The sequence below is a fragment of the Triticum dicoccoides genome, chromosome 5B (assembly GCF_002162155.2).
Source record: "Triticum dicoccoides isolate Atlit2015 ecotype Zavitan chromosome 5B, WEW_v2.0, whole genome shotgun sequence".
NCBI classification, from domain to species: domain Eukaryota; kingdom Viridiplantae; phylum Streptophyta; class Magnoliopsida; order Poales; family Poaceae; genus Triticum; species Triticum dicoccoides.
Window position 1 is genome coordinate 704321172 of NC_041389.1, and position 20061 is coordinate 704341232.

Genomic DNA, 20061 nt, shown 5'->3' on the forward strand with positions numbered 1-20061 from the left:
ACTATAAACACTAGTAAGGTACACATCAATAACCTGTATATCAAATATACCCTTGTTCAGTTTGCCATCCTTCTTATCCACCAAATATTCAGGGTATTTCCGTTTCCAGTGACAATTTCCTTTGCAGTGTAAGCACTCAGTTTCAGGCTTTGGTTCAGCTTTGGGCTTCTTTGTGGGAGTGACAACTTGCTTGTCATTCTAGTTGAAGTTCCCTTTCTTTCCCTTTGCCCTTTTCTTGAAACTAGTGGTCTTGTCAATCATCAACACTTGATGCTCTTTTCTTGATTTCTACCTTCGTCGATTTCAGCATCACGAAGAGCTTGGGAATCATTTTCGTCATCCCTTGCATTATAGTTCATCACGAAGTTCCAGTAACTTGGTAATGGTGACTAGAGAACTCTGCCAATCACTATCTTATCTGGAAGATTAACTTCCACTTGATTCAAGCGATTGTAGTACTCAGACAATCTAAGTACTTGCTCACTAGTTGAGCAATTCTCCTCCATCTTTTAGGCGAAGTATTTGTCAAAGGTCTCATACCTCTTGACATGGGCATGAGTCTGAAATACCAATTTCATCTCTTGAAACATCTTATATGTTCTGTGACGTTTCAAAAACGTTTTTGTAGTCCCGGTTCTAAGCCATAAAGCATGGTGCACAAAACTATCAAGTAGTCATCATATTGAGCTAGCCAAACGTTCATAACGTCTGCACCTGCTCCTGCAATAGGTCTGTCACCTAGCGGTGCATCAAGGACATAATTCTTCTGTGCAGCAATGAGGATAAACCTCAGATCACGGACCAAGTCCGCATCATTGCTACTAACATCTTTTCAACTTAGTTTTTCTCTAGGAACACATATAAAAACATAGGGAAGCAAAAAATATAGGGAAGCAACAACACGAGCTATTGATCTACAACATAATTTGCAAAATACTACCAGGACTAAGTTCATGATAAATTTAAAGTTCAAATAATCATATTACTTAAGAACTCCCACTTAGAAAGACATCCCTCTAATCCTCTAAGTGATTACGTGATCCATGTCAACTACACCATGTCCGATCATCACGTGAGATGGAGTAGTTTCAACGGTGAACATCAATATGTTGATCATATCTACTATATGATTCACGCTCGACCTTTCGGTCTCCGTGTTCCGAGGCCATATCTGTTATATGCTAGGCTCGTCAAGTTTAACCTGAGTATTCCGCGTGTGCAACTGTTTTGCACCCGTTGTATTTGAACGTAGAGCCTATCACACCCGATCATCACGTGGTGTCTCAGCACGAAGAACTTTCGCAACGGTGCATACTCAGGGAGAACACTTCTTGATAATTTTAGTGAGAGATCATCTTAAAATGCTACCGTCAATCAAAGCAAGATAAGATGCATAAAGGATAAACATCATATGCAATCAATATAAGTGATATGATATGGCCATCATCATCTTGTGCTTGTGATCTCCATCTTCGAAGCACCGTCGTGATCACCATCGTCACCGGCGCGACACCTTGATCTCCATCATAGCATCGTTATCGTTACGCCATCTATTGCTTCTACAACTATTGCTACCGCTTAGTGATAAAGTAAAGCAATTACAGGGCGTTTGCATTTCATACAATAAAGCGACAACCATATGGCTCCTGCCAGTTGCCGATAACTTCGGTTACAAAACATGATCATCTCATACAATAAAATATAGCATCACGTCTTGATCATATCACATCACAACATGCCCTGCAAAAACAAGTTAGACGTCCTCTAATTTGTTGTTGCAAATTTTACGTGGCTGCTACGGGCTTAGCAAGAACCGTTCTTACCTACGCATCAAAACCACAACGATAGTTCGTCAAGTTAATGCTGTTTTAACCTTCGCAAGGACCGGGCGTAGCCATACTCGGTTCAGCTAAAGTGAGAGAGACAGACACCCGCCAGTCACCTTTAAGCACGAGTGCTTGTAACGGTGAAACCAGTCTCGCGTAAGCGTACGCGTAATGTCGGTCTGGGCCGCTTCATCTCACAATACCGCTGAGCCAAAGTATGACATGCTGGTAAGCAGTATGACTTGTATCGCCCGCAACTCACTTGTGTTCTACTCGTGCATATGACATCTACGCATAAAACCTGGCTCGGATGCCACTGTTGGGGAACGTAGTAATTTCAAAAAAAAAAATCCTACGCACACGCAAGATCATGGTGATGCATAGCAACAAGAGGGGAGAGTGTAATCTACATACCCTTGTAGACCGAAAGCGGAAGCGTTAGAACAACGCGGTTGATGTAGTCGTACGTCTTCACGGCCCGACCGATCAAGCACCGAAACTACGGTACCTCCAAGTTCTAGCACACGTTCCGCTCGATGACGTCCCTCGAACTCCGATCCAGCCGAGTGTCGAGGGAGAGTTCCGTCAGCACGACGGCGTGGTGACGATCTTGATGTTCAACCGTCGCAGGGCTTCGCCTAAGCACCGCTACAATATTATCGAGGAGGACTATGGTGGAGGGGGGCACCGCACATGGCTAATAGATCTCAAGGATCAATTGTTGTTGTGTCTTTGGGGTGCCCCCTGCCCCCATATATATAGGAGCAAGGCGGGAGGCGGCCGGCCTATGGAGGAGGCGCACCAAGGGGGGAGTCCTACTCCCACCGGGAGTAGGACTCCTCCTTTCCTTGTTGGAGAAGAAAAGAGGAGGAGAGGGAGAAGGAAAAGGGGGCCGGCCCCCTTGTCCAATTCGGACCAGAGGGGGGGCGCAGGCCTCCTTCCTTTTGGCCTCTCTCCTCTATTCCCGTATGGCCCAATAAGGCCCATATACTCCCCGGCGAATTCCTGTAACTCTCCGGTACTCCGAAAAATACCCGAATCACTCGAAACCTTTCCGAACTCCGAATATAGACGTCCAATATATCGATCTTTACGTCTCGACCATTTCGAGACTCCTCGTCATGTCCCCGATCTCATCCGGGACTCCGAACTCCTTCGGTACATCAAAACTCATAAACTCATAATATAACTGTCATCGAAACCTTAAGCGTGCGGACCCTACGGGTTCGTGAACAATGTAGACATGACCTAGAACTATTCTCGGTCAATAACCAATAGCGGAACCTGGATGCTCATATTGGCTCCCACATATTCTACAAAGATCTTTATCGGTCAAACCGCATAACAACATACGTTGTTCCCTTTGTCATTGGTATGTTACTTGCCCGAGATTCGATCGTCGGTATCCAATACCTAGTTCAATCTCGTTACTGGCAAGTCTCTTTACTCGTTACGTAATGCATCATTCCGTAACTAACTCATTAGTTACATTGCTTGCAAGGCTTATAGTGATGTGCATTACCGAGAGGGCCCAGAGATACCTCTCCGACAATCGGAGTGACAAAACCTAATCTCGAAATACGCCAACCCAACATGTACCTTTGGAGACACCTGTAGTACTCCTTTATAATCACCCAATTACGTTGTGACGTTTGGTAGCACCCAAAGTGTTCCTCCGGTAAACGGGAGTTGCATAATCTCATAGTTACAGGAACATGTATAAGTCATGAAGAAAGCAATAGCAACATACTAAACGATCAAGTGCTAAGCTAACGGAATGGGTTAAGTCAATCACATCATTCTCCCAATGATGTGATCCCGTTAATCAAATGACAACTCTTTTGTCCATGGCTAGGAAACATAACCATCTTTGATAAACAAGCTAGTCAACTAGAGGCATACTAGTGACACTATGTTTGTCTATGTATTCACACATGTATTATGTTTCCGGTTAATACAATTCTAGCATGAATAATAAACATTTATCATGATATAAGGAAATAAATAATAACTTTATTATTGCCTCTAGGGCATATTTCCTTCAGATGCCTCTTCCCTCTATCAGGTAGGAACAATCACAATGGTGTTGTAACTTAGAACTTCGTTTATTTCTATCAAACACTTTGAATTAATTAAATAATTCGACTGAAATCCACGAGACAATTTCTGCACTAGGCAATATCCGTAGTGCATGATATTTTAGTTTGTTTTTAGGATATCATAATATAGTGAAAAGTATTGATAGTATCCTTCCGTCTCCCAGGCGTATGGGCTAGGTCAAGGACCCCACCCCACCCCCCCACCCCCACCCCCCACCCCACAAGATAATTTGTCAGTGGGCCATGATTCGTCGGGCTTAGAAGCGCCAAAGATGGGATGTTTTCAAAGATTTGGCACTTACTCCAAGACTTAAAGGTCGTCTGCACCACGATTCCCCTAAATATAACCGACCTATGTACACCCCGGTATCTGTATAAACCGAGGGGTGAGGCCTGTAGACGACACCTGATGCACACATAGATCTCGCGGTAGATCAATCTGTAATGTATACTCCCTCGAAATCAATACAACCAAAGCAGACGTAGAGTATTATCTCTTCAACATAGCCCGGAGCTGGGTAAAATCATGTGCCTATGTTACCATCGCACCAAGGCTACCAGAGGACCCCTACCGGGATCTGCGGCATTTGACTCCATCAAGTATACTATGTAGAACATTTTTGCAAGAAAAAACATCGGGTCGCTCCCGACCACCCATAATCGTTGTTCAAAATTCAAATGGGACTTTCGAAAATCAGTGGGGTGAGATTTGAAAAGAAACAGTCATTTGAATCCATGTGCACGCCGCAGTGTGGGCGCCGATTTGCCCCTATCCTTATCTATCCACGGGACTCCACTTCCCGCACTGCCCTCCTCCCCACTCCCTCTCCAATGCCGCCGCCCATGGCGCTCTCCGTCTCCGTCTCCTCCTCCGCCGCGGCCTTCGCCCCGCGCCACGGCCTCCCCTCCGCCAGCCCCGCGCCCAGCCGCCTCCTACGCGCCGCCCGCGCGTTCTCGACGGGGTACGCCGCGAGCTTCTACGGGGGCGCGGCGTCCGCGACCCGCACCCGCGGCCGCGACGACGAGGAGGTCGGGGACGAGGACGGGTCGTCCTCCGGTTTCGGCGGGATGTCGGCCTCGGAGGCGGCGATGGCGCTGGAGGAGCGCGAGATGCCGCCCTGCCCTCCGGGCCTCCGCCAGTACGAGACCATGGTCGTGCTCCGCCCCGACATGTCTGAGGAGGAGCGCCTCGCCCTCATCCAGCGCTACGAGGAGGTAACCCTAACCCCACCCGCGCCGCCCCACAACAGACTGTTTATGTTATCTCATTTCCTCTTCTCCAACGGATTCGATCATCTCCTCACTGCAATTCACACGCGGATTCCTTCGAGAATGTATTTTAGTGTAGAAGATAATGTGGCATTGTATGTCTTGTATCACTGCTTAGTTAACTAGGATTATTCAGCTGCAATTCACACATGAATTCCAGTGAAAATTAGGCGTAGTGGCCAATGTGACAGTCTTCAAGGCTTGGGTAAAGTGCTGTGCATGAACAGGATATATATCTTTACCAGTTAAAACTTAAATGAGCCTGGTAGGGTGAGCGCATGATCAATATGTACTCCCTCCGTCCGAAAATACTTGTCTTACAAATGGTTGAAAATGGATGCATCTATAACTAAAATAAGTCTAGATACAACCATTTCTAAGACAAATATTTCCGGACGGAGGGAGTACATGCTTAATCGAAGCAATGCCCTCTTATTGCTCTCTTGGTCATTAATTTTTCAGCCTGTCAGTTAGATGTTCTATCAATTGGTAGAGAGAAGGATTAGAGAATAATATCTCGCCACTGACGATCATCCAGCTGCAATTTACACACGAGTTCCTGTGAAAATTCAGGGTGGTGGTGGCCACTGTGACAGTATTAGCTTGAGTCTCCAATCATTGTTCTCATGTTTTGATTATCTGAAGGCCTTGGGTAAAATGTGGTGCATGAAAAGATTATCTTTATTTCCCAGTTTAAGATGAACTGAGTAGGTTTGATTGAGTGCATGATCAGTATTTACACCGCTTGATCGAAACAATTCCATCTTATTGCTCTCTTGGTCATCAACGTTTCTGCCTATGAGTTCGATCTTCTACCAACTGGTAGAGAATAACATCTCACCACTGATGATAATGGTGTTCTAGCATCGCACATTGCTGCATTAAACAAGTTGGGTACAATAATAGCCTTTCATAACTTATAATGACAAACATTGGTTCCATTAACCCCACAAATCCCGACAGATTCAGGGGAACGGGGTTCAGACTCACGTAAGCAGCTTGCCATGAACCGTGCGGTAATGGTGTTCTAGCACGCACATTGTTGTATTAAAAAAGTTGGGTACAATTATAGCCTTCAAAACTTACTGACTAATGATGGTCCCTTTAAACCCACAAATTTCAAGCCTGATTCGTCAAACCCGAACAAATTCAGGAGCATGGGAGTTCAGGTTCGCTGGGATTCGGAAACAGCGTGCCACGAACTCTGCAGCATCATCGCATCGAATCTATTGGCATTTGTCATTCTGCTTACTGACGGAGCTCCTCCCTCGCTGAACTGTCATTGCAGCTGCTCGTGGCCGGGGGCGCCATGTACGTGGAGGTGTTCAACAGAGGGGTCATCCCGCTGGCCTACAGCATCAGGAAGAGGAACAGCAGGACCGGGCTGCCCTTCACCTACTACGACGGCATCTACCTCCTCTGGACCTACTTCACCAAGCCCGAGTCGGTGGACGCGCTGCAGATGAAGTTCAACGCCGACGACGACGTCATCCGCTCGACCAGCTTCAAAGTTCGCAAGAGGAGAGTCTACTAGAGGGACCAGGGGTGTAAAATTGAAAGCTCCAGGTTTTCTAGTTGGTGTTTATATCATACGAGAATGCTACTGCCGCCCTGGGTGTAGATGTGTATGCCTTCTTTTGCAATTGTTGGAGAAAATGGTGTCATCTGTTTTGTTTATATTCTAGAAGAAATTCATGTTCGTCCCTGACTTTCTATGTGCTGGTTATGGCATCAGGTTGAATTTACTGCATTTCACAACCTGGTAACATAAAATGCTCTTAGGCTGAGCCTGTTTTTTTTTAACATATCTAGGAGTTTATATATCTAGGAGTATGTGCCTGTAAAATTTCATGAGTGGATTATGGAAAAAAAAAGAATGATTCTATAATAGCCTACTTGAATCCACTTAGAAATGAAATTTTACAAGTATGCAGATCAATCCCCGTGTATATGTGGGGTTTTTTACTTAGAAAATACAAAACTTCAAAATATTACTATTTTTTTATTTTTAAAAATCTGGCTCTAACCAGAGCCTAACCACCTCTACAGTGATTCAGATAATCACTAATCAGGCATGGAAAATTATTTCAACCATGATCCCTGAGGAATAGAGGCTCGACAAGTCGGAGGAAATTAGCTCAATACCATCACAAGATAAGAAAATTACAAATACTGTCACATGTAAGTTTGACAGGCGGGCCCAAGGAGGCTTGAGTAACACAAAACTCTTACACGTTGGTAACATATAAAACAGTATACTCTGGTACACAACATCAGGTCAGATAGACAGAAAAGATAAGACTGAAACAGAAACACAGGGTTCGACTAACAATCCAGCAGCGAAGACAAACATCAAGACAATCTTCCTTTCTCCAGTACAAAGCGCAACCTCACCATATATCTTAAAAAGCACCATCACTATCATGCAGGAAGACGGGAGCACCCCCAGGGGAATCAGCCAGCCATGGAGCAACAGACTCAATATCTTTCATGGCGCCTGAGAATCAAAACAACTGTCAGGATTGGCCTATGGTAGTAGCAAGCCTCTGAAATCAAACAGGAAATAAAAAAACATTCGGCAATACCTGCTGCGGTCCCTGGATCGGGAGCGTTCCCTTCTCCTATCACGGTCATGCTCTCTACCACGCGAGGAGCGGTCATGATCTCTATCACGGTCGCGGTCATGGCGACGGTCCCTGTCATGGCGCCTTTCACGATCCCTGTCGTGGTCTCTTCTGCTATCCCGGGGCTCAACCCTGTCCTTTCTTTCTGCATCTCTATCCCTGGATGCCCGCCCATTGCGGTCCCTGCTGTTTTCCCTTGATCTAGGAAAACCAAGTATCAACTTTCAGATTGTGTTGCTTAATAATAATAAGCGCCATGACAGAACAAAGCAAAAGCTGGGAAAGACCATACCGTCTGTCATCGTCAGGTTTCTCGGTCCTTTTTTTGTTCCTCTCCTCCTAAAAGGCAAATATGACATAGTTTTAGAATGACATTATTCACAATATATACATGCTTACCGAGTGGAGATAGCTCGATTCATACGACGACGGAATGAAAAAGGCAAGGGATACATTACAGTTGAGATTTTCTGACAATGACAACTTACATATTTATGGAGCAGGCAGCATATGAACAGGTTGTAACTTACAGGAAAAGATGGCAAAAGGGTGCGCTTTCAGGGTAACTTAACCGGTACTATTTATCACCAGCTCTACAAAATATGGATCACCAAGCAGAAAGCAAGCTCCAGCTTCTGATCAGTATATATGAGAAAGCTAACACAATTAAGTAAACATGATTCTCCATACCATGTTCTGCTCACTCCTATGCTTACATTTGTCAACATACAGTTGGCGGCTGTTGTTGCCATGGGAAGGAGGGAGGACGATTGTCACATGAGATTCCGCTTATGCAACATTGACTAATTCCTGTAATGACTATCGTAACAACCATGGCGCCCTCCAATGTGAGATAAAATTAACATATAGAGAAGGCAAGAACCTGAAGGCTCTTCCTTGAGATAAGAAAACTCACAGATGCCAAAAGGCCCAAAACAGAGTAACTCTTTAAAGCAGAAAATGGGACATTACATTCAGCACCTGATAAAGACGTTCAAAATTTGCAACTTAACAAACTTAGAAAAACGGCAAAAAGATAAAATAGCCACAAACTATTTTGAAAAACAGAATGCAAGTGTTAACAGAATCATGTAGATTTATTGGTTTTAATGTGTATAATATCTGAAATACTACTTTGTTCAATCGCTCCCACCATCGTATTTGTACTCTGGGCATGCAAGAATGTACCTGGAGTTCTTTCAGTTTCTCACGAATCAACATATAACCCAAGTGTAGCTTCCCTCCAAAATGGTCAGCAAGACGTCGATCACTGTATATAATATGGCATGAGATACATTTCCATCTGAAAGATCCAATTTGAATCAACATTTTACAAGTGAGAGATGAAAGGCATTACTTGTCATAGACGCTCAAAAATGCTCCACATATGTCACAGAGGCGCAACTTCTGATCAGTCTATAGAATGAACAGAGGATACGATTAGCAATGCTGGGCGTATGAGCAGTAGTATGAGATGTTTATCCAGATATAAATAAAAGGAAAAGAATAGATAACCCTCGGAAATAATGCAGACCATAGCGGTGACCAAATTCTTAAGAGCACATTACATATGATGCAATTCCTAATTCACCACATTCATGAATATGAAGAATGCACAATGCTTCTATACCAATTACAGCACACAAGAACAAGCTCATAAATCAAAATCACAGGAATTCATTCTTCATTGTATAACAACAAAAATCTAATTATGATGAAGAATGACGGAGTTAGTTCCAAAGTTTAATAGTGTGGGATGGTACAGAAAAGAATACAGGAAAACATTAGCACAAAAAATTATAAATATATGTATCCAATATCATCTATTCTGACGATATAGTTACACAAAGTTCTACATGCAGCCACTTGTGGAACAACTACAAATTCCTGCATAACACTTTATATTCCATTACTCGCTAGCTAATTTGAGAACCATGCAAGTAATAATATACAAAAGGAACATAGATTTCCTAATGCACAAAAGTCGAGCTGTCACTTCAATGAGTTTTAAACTGATACAAGAAGTGAATTATAGTACTCCCTCCGTCCCAAAATTCTTGTCTTAGATTTGTCTAAATACGGATGTATCTAGTTACATTTTAGTGTTAGATACATCCATATCTACACCAATCTAAGAAAAGAATTTTGGGACGGAGGGAGTACAATATAAGATCAATTTAATCAGAAATTTCAACTTATGCAAAATACAGCCTTTTTCCTAACGCCAATGGCCGGGAAATGCATGAGTTTAATTAGTATTCAAAACTATAGAGAGTAATCACATCAAATACCAAGGTTGCAGAAAACCTTTGCATGTAAGACTTGGTAGTAAATACTCATTGGATAGTAAAATGCCTAGAAAATACTAGGTATCAAGGAAACCACTAATGTTGGAAGCATTTCTGCAGCATGTACAAAAAACTAGCATATGCTACTAAGTAAACGATCATCAACGTACATTTAAGCAGAAAAACCTAGTGTGCTAGCAATGCTTAAATTAATGCAGTAACACGAATAAGAAATAAGAAATGGCCCTTCATAACTCACAATTCGAACATCAGCAACACTGTATTTAGAAGGATCAGCAACTGGCTCCTGCCGTGCCGCTGCCAACTGGTGATAATAAAGTCAAGGAAAGGAGACATCAGTGATGGTTCATACAAAACAAAGAAAAGAATGGAAGTATCAGTGACCTAACAGTGTCAAGTTATATCTACCATATTCTGCAAAGGTAGTGCTAAAAATATATAAATTAACCTTCCACAATTGAGTAATTTACAGGTGAAAAGCTAGACATGATAAAATTAGGTAATGATGGCAACAGCTACCTTTTTGAGAGCTTCTGCTTCTTCTAAAGCTTTCTGCGCTTCTTCTACCATCCCTTGTTCACCTACCGAACGGACAAACATGAAAATATCACTGCATACTTTTTTGTGCTTAGATAAACTATCCAGAAAAACTTAATTATCCAACTATTGAAGAAACTGATGTGCAATGTACCAATAAGTAAAGATCTATATAATACCGCAAACCTAATCCATGACCCCGACAGGCACTGAGGTCAAAAACATCAAGTCGCGCCTAAATGATCCAGATAAGAAAACTAAAAGCAATGATAAGTTCACAATTCTCCAATAAAACCTTTTAGTGTCTCACCTTTAAAAGAACAAATATATCAAACTAAAATTTCCAGCATATATCATTACAAAATATCTTATTGGTGTGTCAACTGTCGAGTAATCAACTAATTGAGTGGTTGAATTCAAAGCTAGAATGTATTGGAGAAAATTCTCACAACTTGGTCCCAATTACTCACACAAATATATGCTTTCAAAAGGACAAAAACACTATAGATATACTTTGTAAAGAAAAATGGTAAAAAAAAACATACCAAGGGCTTCAGCTTTACTTAGCTTCTCATTGATCAGTTCTTGAGTACGAGCATCAGGAGGAGGAGGTGCTGGCAGTGTTGCCATTTGAGGAGGTGGAATAGGTTGAGGTATTGCAGCTCGGTCCTTGTTAAAGGCATCAAGCAAGAGGGTAGCCTGCAATGAAGTGGAAAAAAGAACCTACCGTATTAAAACTAAAACATTACCTGTTTAGTAACATGCGCTTGCAAGATATATGAGAACTGATAACACAGATATTCAAAATTCTAAATAATACATACCTGCAGGTCAGCCCTTTTAGATCTTAATTCTTCCACCAATTCCATGGTCTTGATTTTGTCATCAGTCTTCCCTTCAAAATCTGTTTGGGAAGTATTGATCGAGAAGAAACATTTAGTAACATTTCAATTCCTCTGTTTTTCCAACTCCTACGGTTTCCTATCCCATGTTGTGTTGGCCCGTAATAAAGAAACCAGATAATTAGTTATATCACCAGTGCTCGTTTCGTCAGTTAATGAAAAACTATGCTGAGAGAAAAATTATCCCATCTTCCAACATAGTACTGCTCAAGAATATATTAGAGCAGAGTACATTTTGTCAATGTAGTTTCATACTGTGTCAGGTGAAGAGTGTTCAAAATTGTAATTAAGACTTAAGACAGCTACAGTACACTGAACCTGCTGGACTACCGTGAACAGAAACACTACAACCAATTGGGCAAAACATGAATGAGATGACATTACCGAAGATATCAGCTTCTTTCATTTTCTCCTTGATTTCCTTTGACAGCTGCGCAACTTCTTCAGACTGCAAACATTAACAGGAAGGCAGGCAATTTAGCTGAAGCCATTAATTAGCCTCTGAGAAACAGATGGGCCTTCGTAACACACGGGTGTCTGGATACCTGAGTGACCTCGGAGACGGATATGGCGATAGCAGCCTTGGCATCCTCGTCGGCGAGGCGTTTGAGCGCCCTCTGGATCTTGCGCTCGCACTCCACGATGAGCCTGTCTATCATGTCCTCGAGCTCCCTGTCGAAATTCTCCGTCCCCTTTGCTTTCACCTCCTCATAGCTACCAGGAGCTCAGGAAGGCAATCGATGAACAAACACTAGCGCGCGTGGGAAGAAAAAATTACTGCAGCAATACATGCCGTGCCGCATAAGTAACAGATGTAATCAAATGTAACGAAGGATACTCCTTCCGCAGCTGCAGCGAGTGGACCTTGGGGCAGGGTCCGAGATCCATTTTCTGTCATGAGCGAAACTGGCCGGTTAGATTGCGGCATAACACAAGAGAAACTAATTGCTTCATCAGATATCTCAAAGCACACGCCATACACCACGGTTTTTATTTTGTTTTTTGTTTTTCTTCTACGGATGAATTTCCCCTAATAATAAACGCAACAGCGCAGGGGCCGATTCGAAACCAAATCTACCGCGGGCCGCCTGACGGCGACAACCGCCCCTCCGCCGGCGGGAATCGGGCGCCGGGAGAGGGGGAGGGGCGCGGGGACGGGGATGGACGGGAGGTACCGTGAGCTGGAAGAGGTCGTGGGGGCAGAGGCCGGCGAGGAAGAGGCGGCAGACGTCGCGGTCGAAGTACTTGCGGTTGACCTCCCGCACGTCGCCGTTGCGGTTGGCCCCCATCAGCACGTCCAGCTGCTTCCGCATCGCGTCCATCGCTGCCGGCGACTGCTGCCGCCGCTCCGGCGAGGCGAGGCGGGGGGTTTGGGTTTATACGAAGCTAGGGTTTCCACCCGACGAGCGAGACGAGTCGGGACGCTCTCCCCTCCAGCCCCGAGCCTAAAGACGGAGAGAGACAAGGGGAAACGGAACGGGACACCTGGGAGGATTCGGTCGGGCCGGGCCGGGCCCTGCCTCTTGCTTTCCTTTGATGGGCTCCGTGTCGGTCCGAGTTGCCGGCCCGTCGGCTTCTTTCCAGCCTGGCCCGCCGCTGGCTCACAAGTTGCTCTAAAAAAAGTTCCCTCAAAAAAAAAGTTGCTCTAAAAAAAACTATTCTGCTCCCAATTTCTCAAAAAAAAAATCTGCTCACGAAAAAACAGCTATCTGTACTGTACGTGTGCAAGAAGAATGCAAAGGCTCGCTGTTAGAGCATCTCCAACAGCCACGCTAAACTAGCGCCGCGCCGCAAATTAGGCCGGTTTAGCGCGCGCACAACGCGGCGGGTCGCTCCAGCGGGCGCGCAAAAACGGCGTGCGCGCTATAACGGGTTGGGCGCGCGGTCGAAAACACTTACCCGCGCGGTGTATTTCGGGCGCCCGCTGCAGCGCGCGGCACACTCCAGCGCTCGCGCCCGCACTTCCTCTCCCACTTTCACCCTCGTCCGGCCGCGCCGCCGCCGCCGCCCGCGCCCCCCGGCGACCGTTCAGGCTTCCCAGGCCTATCCCCGCGCGCCCGCGTTTCCGGCCCCATCCCCTCCTAGTCCCGCCGGCGCTCGCGCGCCTCCGTCGTCCGAGGAACAGCGCCCGAGCGCTCGCTGCCGCGCCGCGCCCGCAAGGTGTTTGACAAAACGCCTACAAGGTATGTATTGCTCAAACTTCATGAATTTGATGCATGTTTTGAATTGTAGTTTTTATAGTATAGTATTGAACATTGTAGATGAGTTTGTCGTATGATTCTTCCGAAGAAGAATTTGATATGGAAGAGGAGGAGGATCTTGCAATGATCCTAGCTATGCATATAAAAAAAATCGAAGCACGGTGGTTCGGCAGAAAATTTGGAGGGATGGGATCGATGCCCACAACAGATTGATCAGGCATTATTTTGCGGAGAATCCCATATACCCCGAATTGTATTTTCGTCGCTGGTTTAGGATGAGCACCGAGTTGTTCAGGCGCATTGCAGAGAAACTAGCGAGCCATGACCGTTTTTTTCAGCAAAAGAGGAATGCCGCCGGAGAGCTCAGGCATAGCACCTTTCAGAGAGATGGCAACCGCTTTGCGTATGTTGGCATACGGTATACCGACTGATCTTGTTGATGATCACTTGGCTATGGGTAAGAGCCAAGCCATCATGTGTGTCAAGCGCTTTGCAGTGAGAATTGTGCAAGTGTTTGGCGAGGAGTATTTGAGATCTCCCAATGCTGAAGACGTCGCAAGGCTATTGGCGATGAACAAAGCTCGCGGCTTTCCTGGCATGCTTGGCTCAATAGATTGCATGCATTGGAGTTGGAAGAATTGTCCAAAGGCATGGCATGGGCAATTCCACGGCCAAAAAAAGGGTTCCACTATAATCCTTGAAGCGGTGGCCAATCAGGAGACTTGGATTTGGCATGCATTCTTTGGAATGCCTGGATCTTTGAATGACATCAATGTTGTCAACCGGTCACCACTGATGAATAAGATTGCAAACGGTGAGTTGCCACCGGTGCAGTTTGTAGCAAATGGGCATACGTACAACTATGGCTATTATCTAGCGGATGGCATCTATCCAAAGTGGCAAACCTTCGTGAAGCCGTTGAAAAAGCCGGAAGGTAAGAAAAATCTTGATTTCCACAATACTCATGCGGCGGCTAGAAAAGATGTGGAGAGAGCATTTGGGATTTTGCAAGCTCAGTTTGCTATTGTGAGAGGACCGGCTAGATTTTGGGATCAAAAAATGCTTTGGTACATCATGCACGCTTGTGTGATCATGCACAACATGATCATCGAGAATGAGCGTGGCCAAGATTTAGACTACTCACAGTATGAGCTCTTGGGACATCCCGTGCGACTGCGACGGAGGGCTGAAAGGGTAGCCCGTTTTATTGCCTCCTATCATGCCATTCGGCGTCCCGCAACGCACAATGAACTTCAGAATGATCTGATTGAAGAGTGTTGGGCATGGCATGGACGACAAAGAGCATGATGATATCTGCATTCGACATTGTATTGTTCATGAACTATTTGTTGTGTTTATTGCATTAGTTGTTGTACTGAACGATAAACTATTTGTTTGAGTTGTAATGATAACGAAATTGAACTATTTATTGTTGATTTATTTTGTTTGTTTGATCATTTTTGCTCATCTTCTTTGAAATGTATATGTGGTTTGTGCGGCGCGCGCGCTGTATTTTTGCGCTTTGCTGGAGCGGCGCGCGCCGCTGCATTATAGTGCGGCTGCTGGAGCCAGCGCAGGCGGGCGCGCTAAACCAGCCGAAACGCGCGCGGCAAACAGGTTTTTTGCGTGCGGCGCTTCGCGCGTCTGTTGAAGATACTCTTAAGCTGCAGTGCAATTTCAGTTCTGGAAAGCCTACCATGCATTCCTCTGCCATTCATTCCGTATCTATAAATTCTTCCAACGCAACATCTGAAATCATAACTACTCCTATCTATGGATAGGCTTCGCTGTTGTTTTACTGGTTATTAAGTTTTCTACGACTGAACTGAAGAAGTATATGCACAGTTCTTGCCTTACAGGCTTCCAGCTTTTCTTTTTCTGAGACAAACTCGCAAAGTTATTAAATCGTCACAATGTTTACAGGGCACCCCGGAGATCTTCCATCCAGGCTTCCAACTAATATAACAGAGCACGGCGGTCTGATCGTTTTGGGCTTTATATAAATTAATTAAAGCGGGGCGGAAGCCCGTTTCAGGAGAAAGCTTTTTGCTTGTTCATCACAGCAAGCATGGACGGAGCTGGGCCCCAGGCAGCCCAGGCCGTTGCCTGGGGCGTGGGAAATTTTCTCAGCCCATATATACAAAAAAACACTGTTCGGCCTGGGGCGCAGCCCACTTCTTAGCCCAGGCAGCCTGAGCCAACTGGCCCATCCACCCAGGTCAGTGCCTTTCCCTGCGCGTGCGTGTGCTACTCACGAGGGTTTGGACGAACCTGTCCGCCGCCCCTTCCCCCAACTTGATGAACCTAGGCGAGGCCGGTGGCCGCGTCCCTGCCCGTCGGCGCCGCCCGCCGCCCCGCCGCCGGCTGTCGTCGTGCTACCCATCCAGCCGCCCCCAATCCCCTTCTGCGCCTCTGCCTATACACCTATCCAACCGCCCGCCCCCAGTCCCCTTCTGCGCCGTTGTGGGCTGCCGCCTTGTCCGGCGAGGCGGTGGCCCCGGCGAACTGCCGGCAAGGTGGCCGAGGTGGCCCTTCCTTGGAGGCGCCTTTTTCTCAACAGCCGCGTCACAGAGCAACTGGACAGCAGCAAGGCAGCAAGAGGAAAGCGCAAAATGGTCGTATCTCTTCCAATTTCCAAACCTCAATTTTTGTTTGTAGATGCCACTATTGCTAGATGATGATTTTTGTCAGTTGCTAGATTAAACCGTTGCTGCTAGAGGCCAATGTTTGTTAGATACTTAGATGCAAAAATAAAATTTGACATTTAGTAATTTTGCGGAAATCCCTTTTGGAGCTCGGGCTCCAGTGAGGCCTCCAGATTCAGATTTGAAATTTCATTGAAATTTGTATGTTTACATCTCAAAAAATTCTGAAAAAAATCACAGATATATACATGAAGGCATAATACACATGTGTGTAAATTTTCAGTTCAAATACATTGAAATGAGGGCTGTGCAAAAAGACAAATATGGGGCTGTTTAACACATGATACTATTCATCCTCCCATGCCATGGATTTGTCTTTTTTGTACAGGTCGCAACTTAAGGTATTTCATCATGAATTTTTACACACATGTGAGTTACATCCTTACATACACGCATATTTTTTTCAGAATTTTTTGAACCATAAAAGTTTGAATTTGAATTTTTTAAAAATAAAGGCCTTCATGGAGCTCGGCCTCCAAAACGCCTTTTCTCGTAATTTTGTTCCTATATTACTGCTAGAGGCCATTGAATATCATGTTTGTTAGTAATTTTGTTGCAACATAGATTGACTTTTGTATGCCTTCAAACTGAATTTTTTGGTAGATTTTAGCCTTTGGTTTCTCGCCTGGGGCGTTAGCAAATCCTGGCTCCGCCACTGACAGCAAGGTAGGCATGTCTTGGATCAAATCACGATTAGAACTCTCATGTTCAATCAACAATGGATTCTGATGTTTATACAAAGAAACGCAGATGAATCACAACAGAAATGACTCCGACTCCCACAACAGAGGGTTGCTGCCTGGCCTGGGACAATTCCTCAGTTTGGTGTATCAAAACACAAATTTACTCAAACACTCTGGTAAATTGAAAACAAAGGTAAATTAAACGGATCTACAATGTCGGAGGCAAAATTAAGTATTTCGATTGCTAATAAGTAATAACACTCTGAATCATTTGAATGGTATATATTACTACTACTCCGTAGTTGTGGAAGCATACAATTACAGAAACTGAGCTGTAAATGCCCATTCATTTTTCCTGTCTAAATTCTGGTAATCATCATTTCAATCAATTACACAAGAGAAACTACGCCTCCTGGTGCCTCCGGTCTTGGCGATCCACACCTTCTCTTGAAACCACGGTCGTCCTCTTGCCTCCGGTCTTCAAGATCCGCCCTCTTCCTCTCATGGTCGCGATGCGAGGTCAAGGTAGCCCGATGTGGTTCATGATTTTCCATGGTGGTCGCCGGGATCGAGGGCGGCGGGGGCGGGGCGAGAACCGGAGCAGCAGCAGGTGACGTCGCAGACCAGGACGAAGAGCCATGCCGCCGCTCCTGCACCGATTTCGGGATCAGAGGGGAGGAAGGGGTGCCCCTGATGATGACCTCGGCGTGGCGGCCAGGTGGGACGCGGCACACGATCACCGTGGAGTGGAGGGGCACGGGCTGGGCGTCGTCGTCGTACTCGTCGTCGCAGGCCGGCGACCTGTAGAGCTCGATGCTCTCCCCGTCCCCGTCCCCGTCCCCGTCCCGGCTGTGGGCGTCGTCGTCGCAGGCCGGCGACCTGTGGAAGTAGAATTCGATGCTCTCCCGGCCCCGCCTGTGGCCGCCGTAGCGGGGCGAGCCCATGATGAGGCGCTTCAGCTCGCCGACGCTGACCGTGGGTCCCGGCACCGGCACCGAGAACGTATTCGCCTCGCTTCTGTATCTGTAGTACACGACCGCCATAGATCGATCGGCCTCCCTCTAGTCGTTGATCGCTCGCTCGATCGTATAGAAATCCGATTCCGACCTCAACACGGACACAAGAACAGCTATACACGGAGCATGCATACGGCTTGGACGTGGACTGTTGCTTTGTGTAGATGGGCCTACGTGTCGGTCCGAGTAGCCGGCCCGTGGGCTTCTTTCCGGCCTGGTCCCTGCATATTCAGCTCACACAAAAAAAAACTTATATGTACTGTTTTTTTAAGGAGGATTACCCCGGCCTCTGCATCATCATGATGCACACAGCCATATTTATTAGTTATTCATCAGAGTCTGGCAAAATTAATACAAGGATCAACCCGAAGCCACCTTCTAAGCGAACAAAGTCGCTACACCTACACCAATACAGGCGTGCCTTATCCGCATAACAAACACAACATAATCCAGGGGTCTTAATACCATCCGGTCTAGGCGTCCTATAACATGCACCACATGCGCACACTCAAGGACCCGCCACCGCCATCTTCTGTCATCCCGTCTTCAGGAGCAACCACTGCATAGATCTTGCTAGTCTCATCTGCCGTCGACGTCACCATGACACCAGGCAGCACCACCTGTTGACGTATAATGTGTTGCCTAGTCTCTTCCATCAGATCGGTCTTTTGGTTGCACTGGCTAGAGCATGCACTTCTACATGGTATCGGAGCCAAGAGGTCTTGAGTTCAAGACCCGGCTGACGCAATTAAATTGCAGCCCATTTTCGGTCCACGTTTAGGCCTGAGGGAGCCACAAGTGAGGGGGAGTGTTGACGTATAATGTGCTGCCTAGTCTCTTCCATCAGATCGGTCTTTTGGTTGCATTGGCTAGAGCATGCACTTCTACACCACCAACCTACGTGCGTCGATCAAACTACGTCCAACTCTAAGACTCCACTACTCCACGCCGTCGAGCCCCGCCGTCTTCAATGCGGTCGATGTAACACCGCTCCACATGTTGGCCTCTCCAGTGAATCGCTGCTCCAAAGACGATGCACCCAGGAGGGAGAACGGCACCAAAGTCTCCGTCATCATCTGATCCGATAGACCCAGACCTAGGGTTTCCCCCGTAACAGCTACCACCTGGATGAAGAGGGGCACGCCATCTGCAACTGCCGATGCACCCAAACGGTGCCCACCGCCACATAACTCTCACGACGATGCCTTCAAGAAGGGCATGACGCCAAGAGTGTCATCATCGCCTTAGGGTTTTCACCCCGAGAGACCGTGAGGTGGGAAAAGGTATGGCGGATCCAAATGACGTCCCCAAGAAGAAAAACGATACCCTCGGGTGTTGTCGCCGTCACCGCCGGCATGAGCCGACCTGGGAATTATCCCAATCTGGATCCCCACCTCCCGCTCCGTCCCGACCCGATAACCGGCTAGCAGCGCAGCCATGTCCGGTAAGACGGAGTGCACACAACATGGGTTGGAGGAAGAAGCAGCTCGGCACCATTGGACACCTGGGCAGCAAGCCGCGGCACAAACCCGCTTGTGAATCTCCGGCCATCCGGTCCGATCCCGGCAGCCCTCCCACCCCACCACGCCACCGGACAAGGAGGCCATCCTAGGGGCCGTCGCCCCTGATCCAGGGCCCTCCGCCCCTGATCGGGAAGGGCTACACCGGCCCTGCCGCCAAGGCCACTGTTGGGACGCTGGGCGGTTGCCACGCCGTCGTTGTCCATCCGGCCGCCACTATCCAGATCGGTATCACACCCTCAAGATGAGGCATCCCGCGCCACCCATAGACCTGAGAGGGGAGGCAGTACCTCCGCCGCCGCACGGGCTTTGGCCGACATCGACCACCTGCGCGCGGCGGAGGGGGGAGGGGGAGGGGAAGGCGCGCGGG

General features: G+C 46.6%; 2 protein-coding genes across 7 annotated transcripts; one reads left to right on the plus strand and one right to left on the minus strand.

The window, feature by feature from the left end:
* Positions 1–4704: 4704 nt before the first annotated feature.
* LOC119312794 (30S ribosomal protein S6 alpha, chloroplastic-like) lies at positions 4705–6944 on the plus strand. Its single transcript, XM_037588559.1, has 2 exons — positions 4705–5140; positions 6483–6944. The coding sequence occupies exons 1-2, from the start codon at positions 4757–4759 to the stop codon at positions 6726–6728; spliced, it is 630 nt and encodes a 209-aa protein (XP_037444456.1). The 5' UTR covers positions 4705–4756; the 3' UTR covers positions 6729–6944.
* Positions 6945–7315: 371 nt separating this feature from the next.
* Positions 7316–13013, minus strand: LOC119312795 (putative RNA-binding protein Luc7-like 2). Of its 6 annotated transcripts, XR_005151445.1 has the most exons (14): positions 12742–13013; positions 12405–12457; positions 12112–12280; positions 11951–12014; positions 11489–11568; positions 11210–11363; positions 10647–10708; positions 10366–10431; positions 9176–9234; positions 9007–9088; positions 8509–8799; positions 8307–8411; positions 8111–8157; positions 7972–8019 (listed from the first exon to the last, which is right to left on the minus strand). XR_005151445.1 is itself a non-coding variant. In XM_037588560.1 (13 exons), exons 1-13 carry the CDS (start codon positions 12886–12888, stop codon positions 7673–7675), a joined length of 1242 nt encoding a protein of 413 aa, XP_037444457.1. In that variant the 5' UTR covers positions 12889–13013; the 3' UTR covers positions 7316–7672. The 6 variants fall into 6 exon arrangements, 1 of the variants encoding a protein (XP_037444457.1); XM_037588560.1 differs by lacking the exons at positions 8307–8411; positions 8509–8799 and adding an exon at positions 7316–7691 and having other exon boundaries at positions 7780–8019; XR_005151442.1 differs by having other exon boundaries at positions 8111–8628; positions 8735–8799.
* Positions 13014–20061: the final 7048 nt, after the last annotated feature.

Coding starts and splice junctions, on each gene's coding strand:
- LOC119312794 (XM_037588559.1), top strand. CDS start 4,757: ATGCCGCCGCCCATGGCGCTCTCCGTCTCCGTCTCCTCCTCCGCCGCG. Junction 5,141..6,482: donor TCATCCAGCGCTACGAGGAG/GTAACCCTAACC, acceptor CTGTCATTGCAG/CTGCTCGTGGCCGGGGGCGC.
- LOC119312795 (XM_037588560.1), bottom strand. CDS start 12,888: ATGGACGCGATGCGGAAGCAGCTGGACGTGCTGATGGGGGCCAACCGC. Junction 9,235..10,365: donor GTGTTGCTGATGTTCGAATT/GTGAGTTATGAA, acceptor TTCATTCTATAG/ACTGATCAGAAGTTGCGCCT. Junction 8,158..9,006: donor AGAAACTGAAAGAACTCCAG/GTACATTCTTGC, acceptor TTTGCCTTTTAG/GAGGAGAGGAACAAAAAAAG.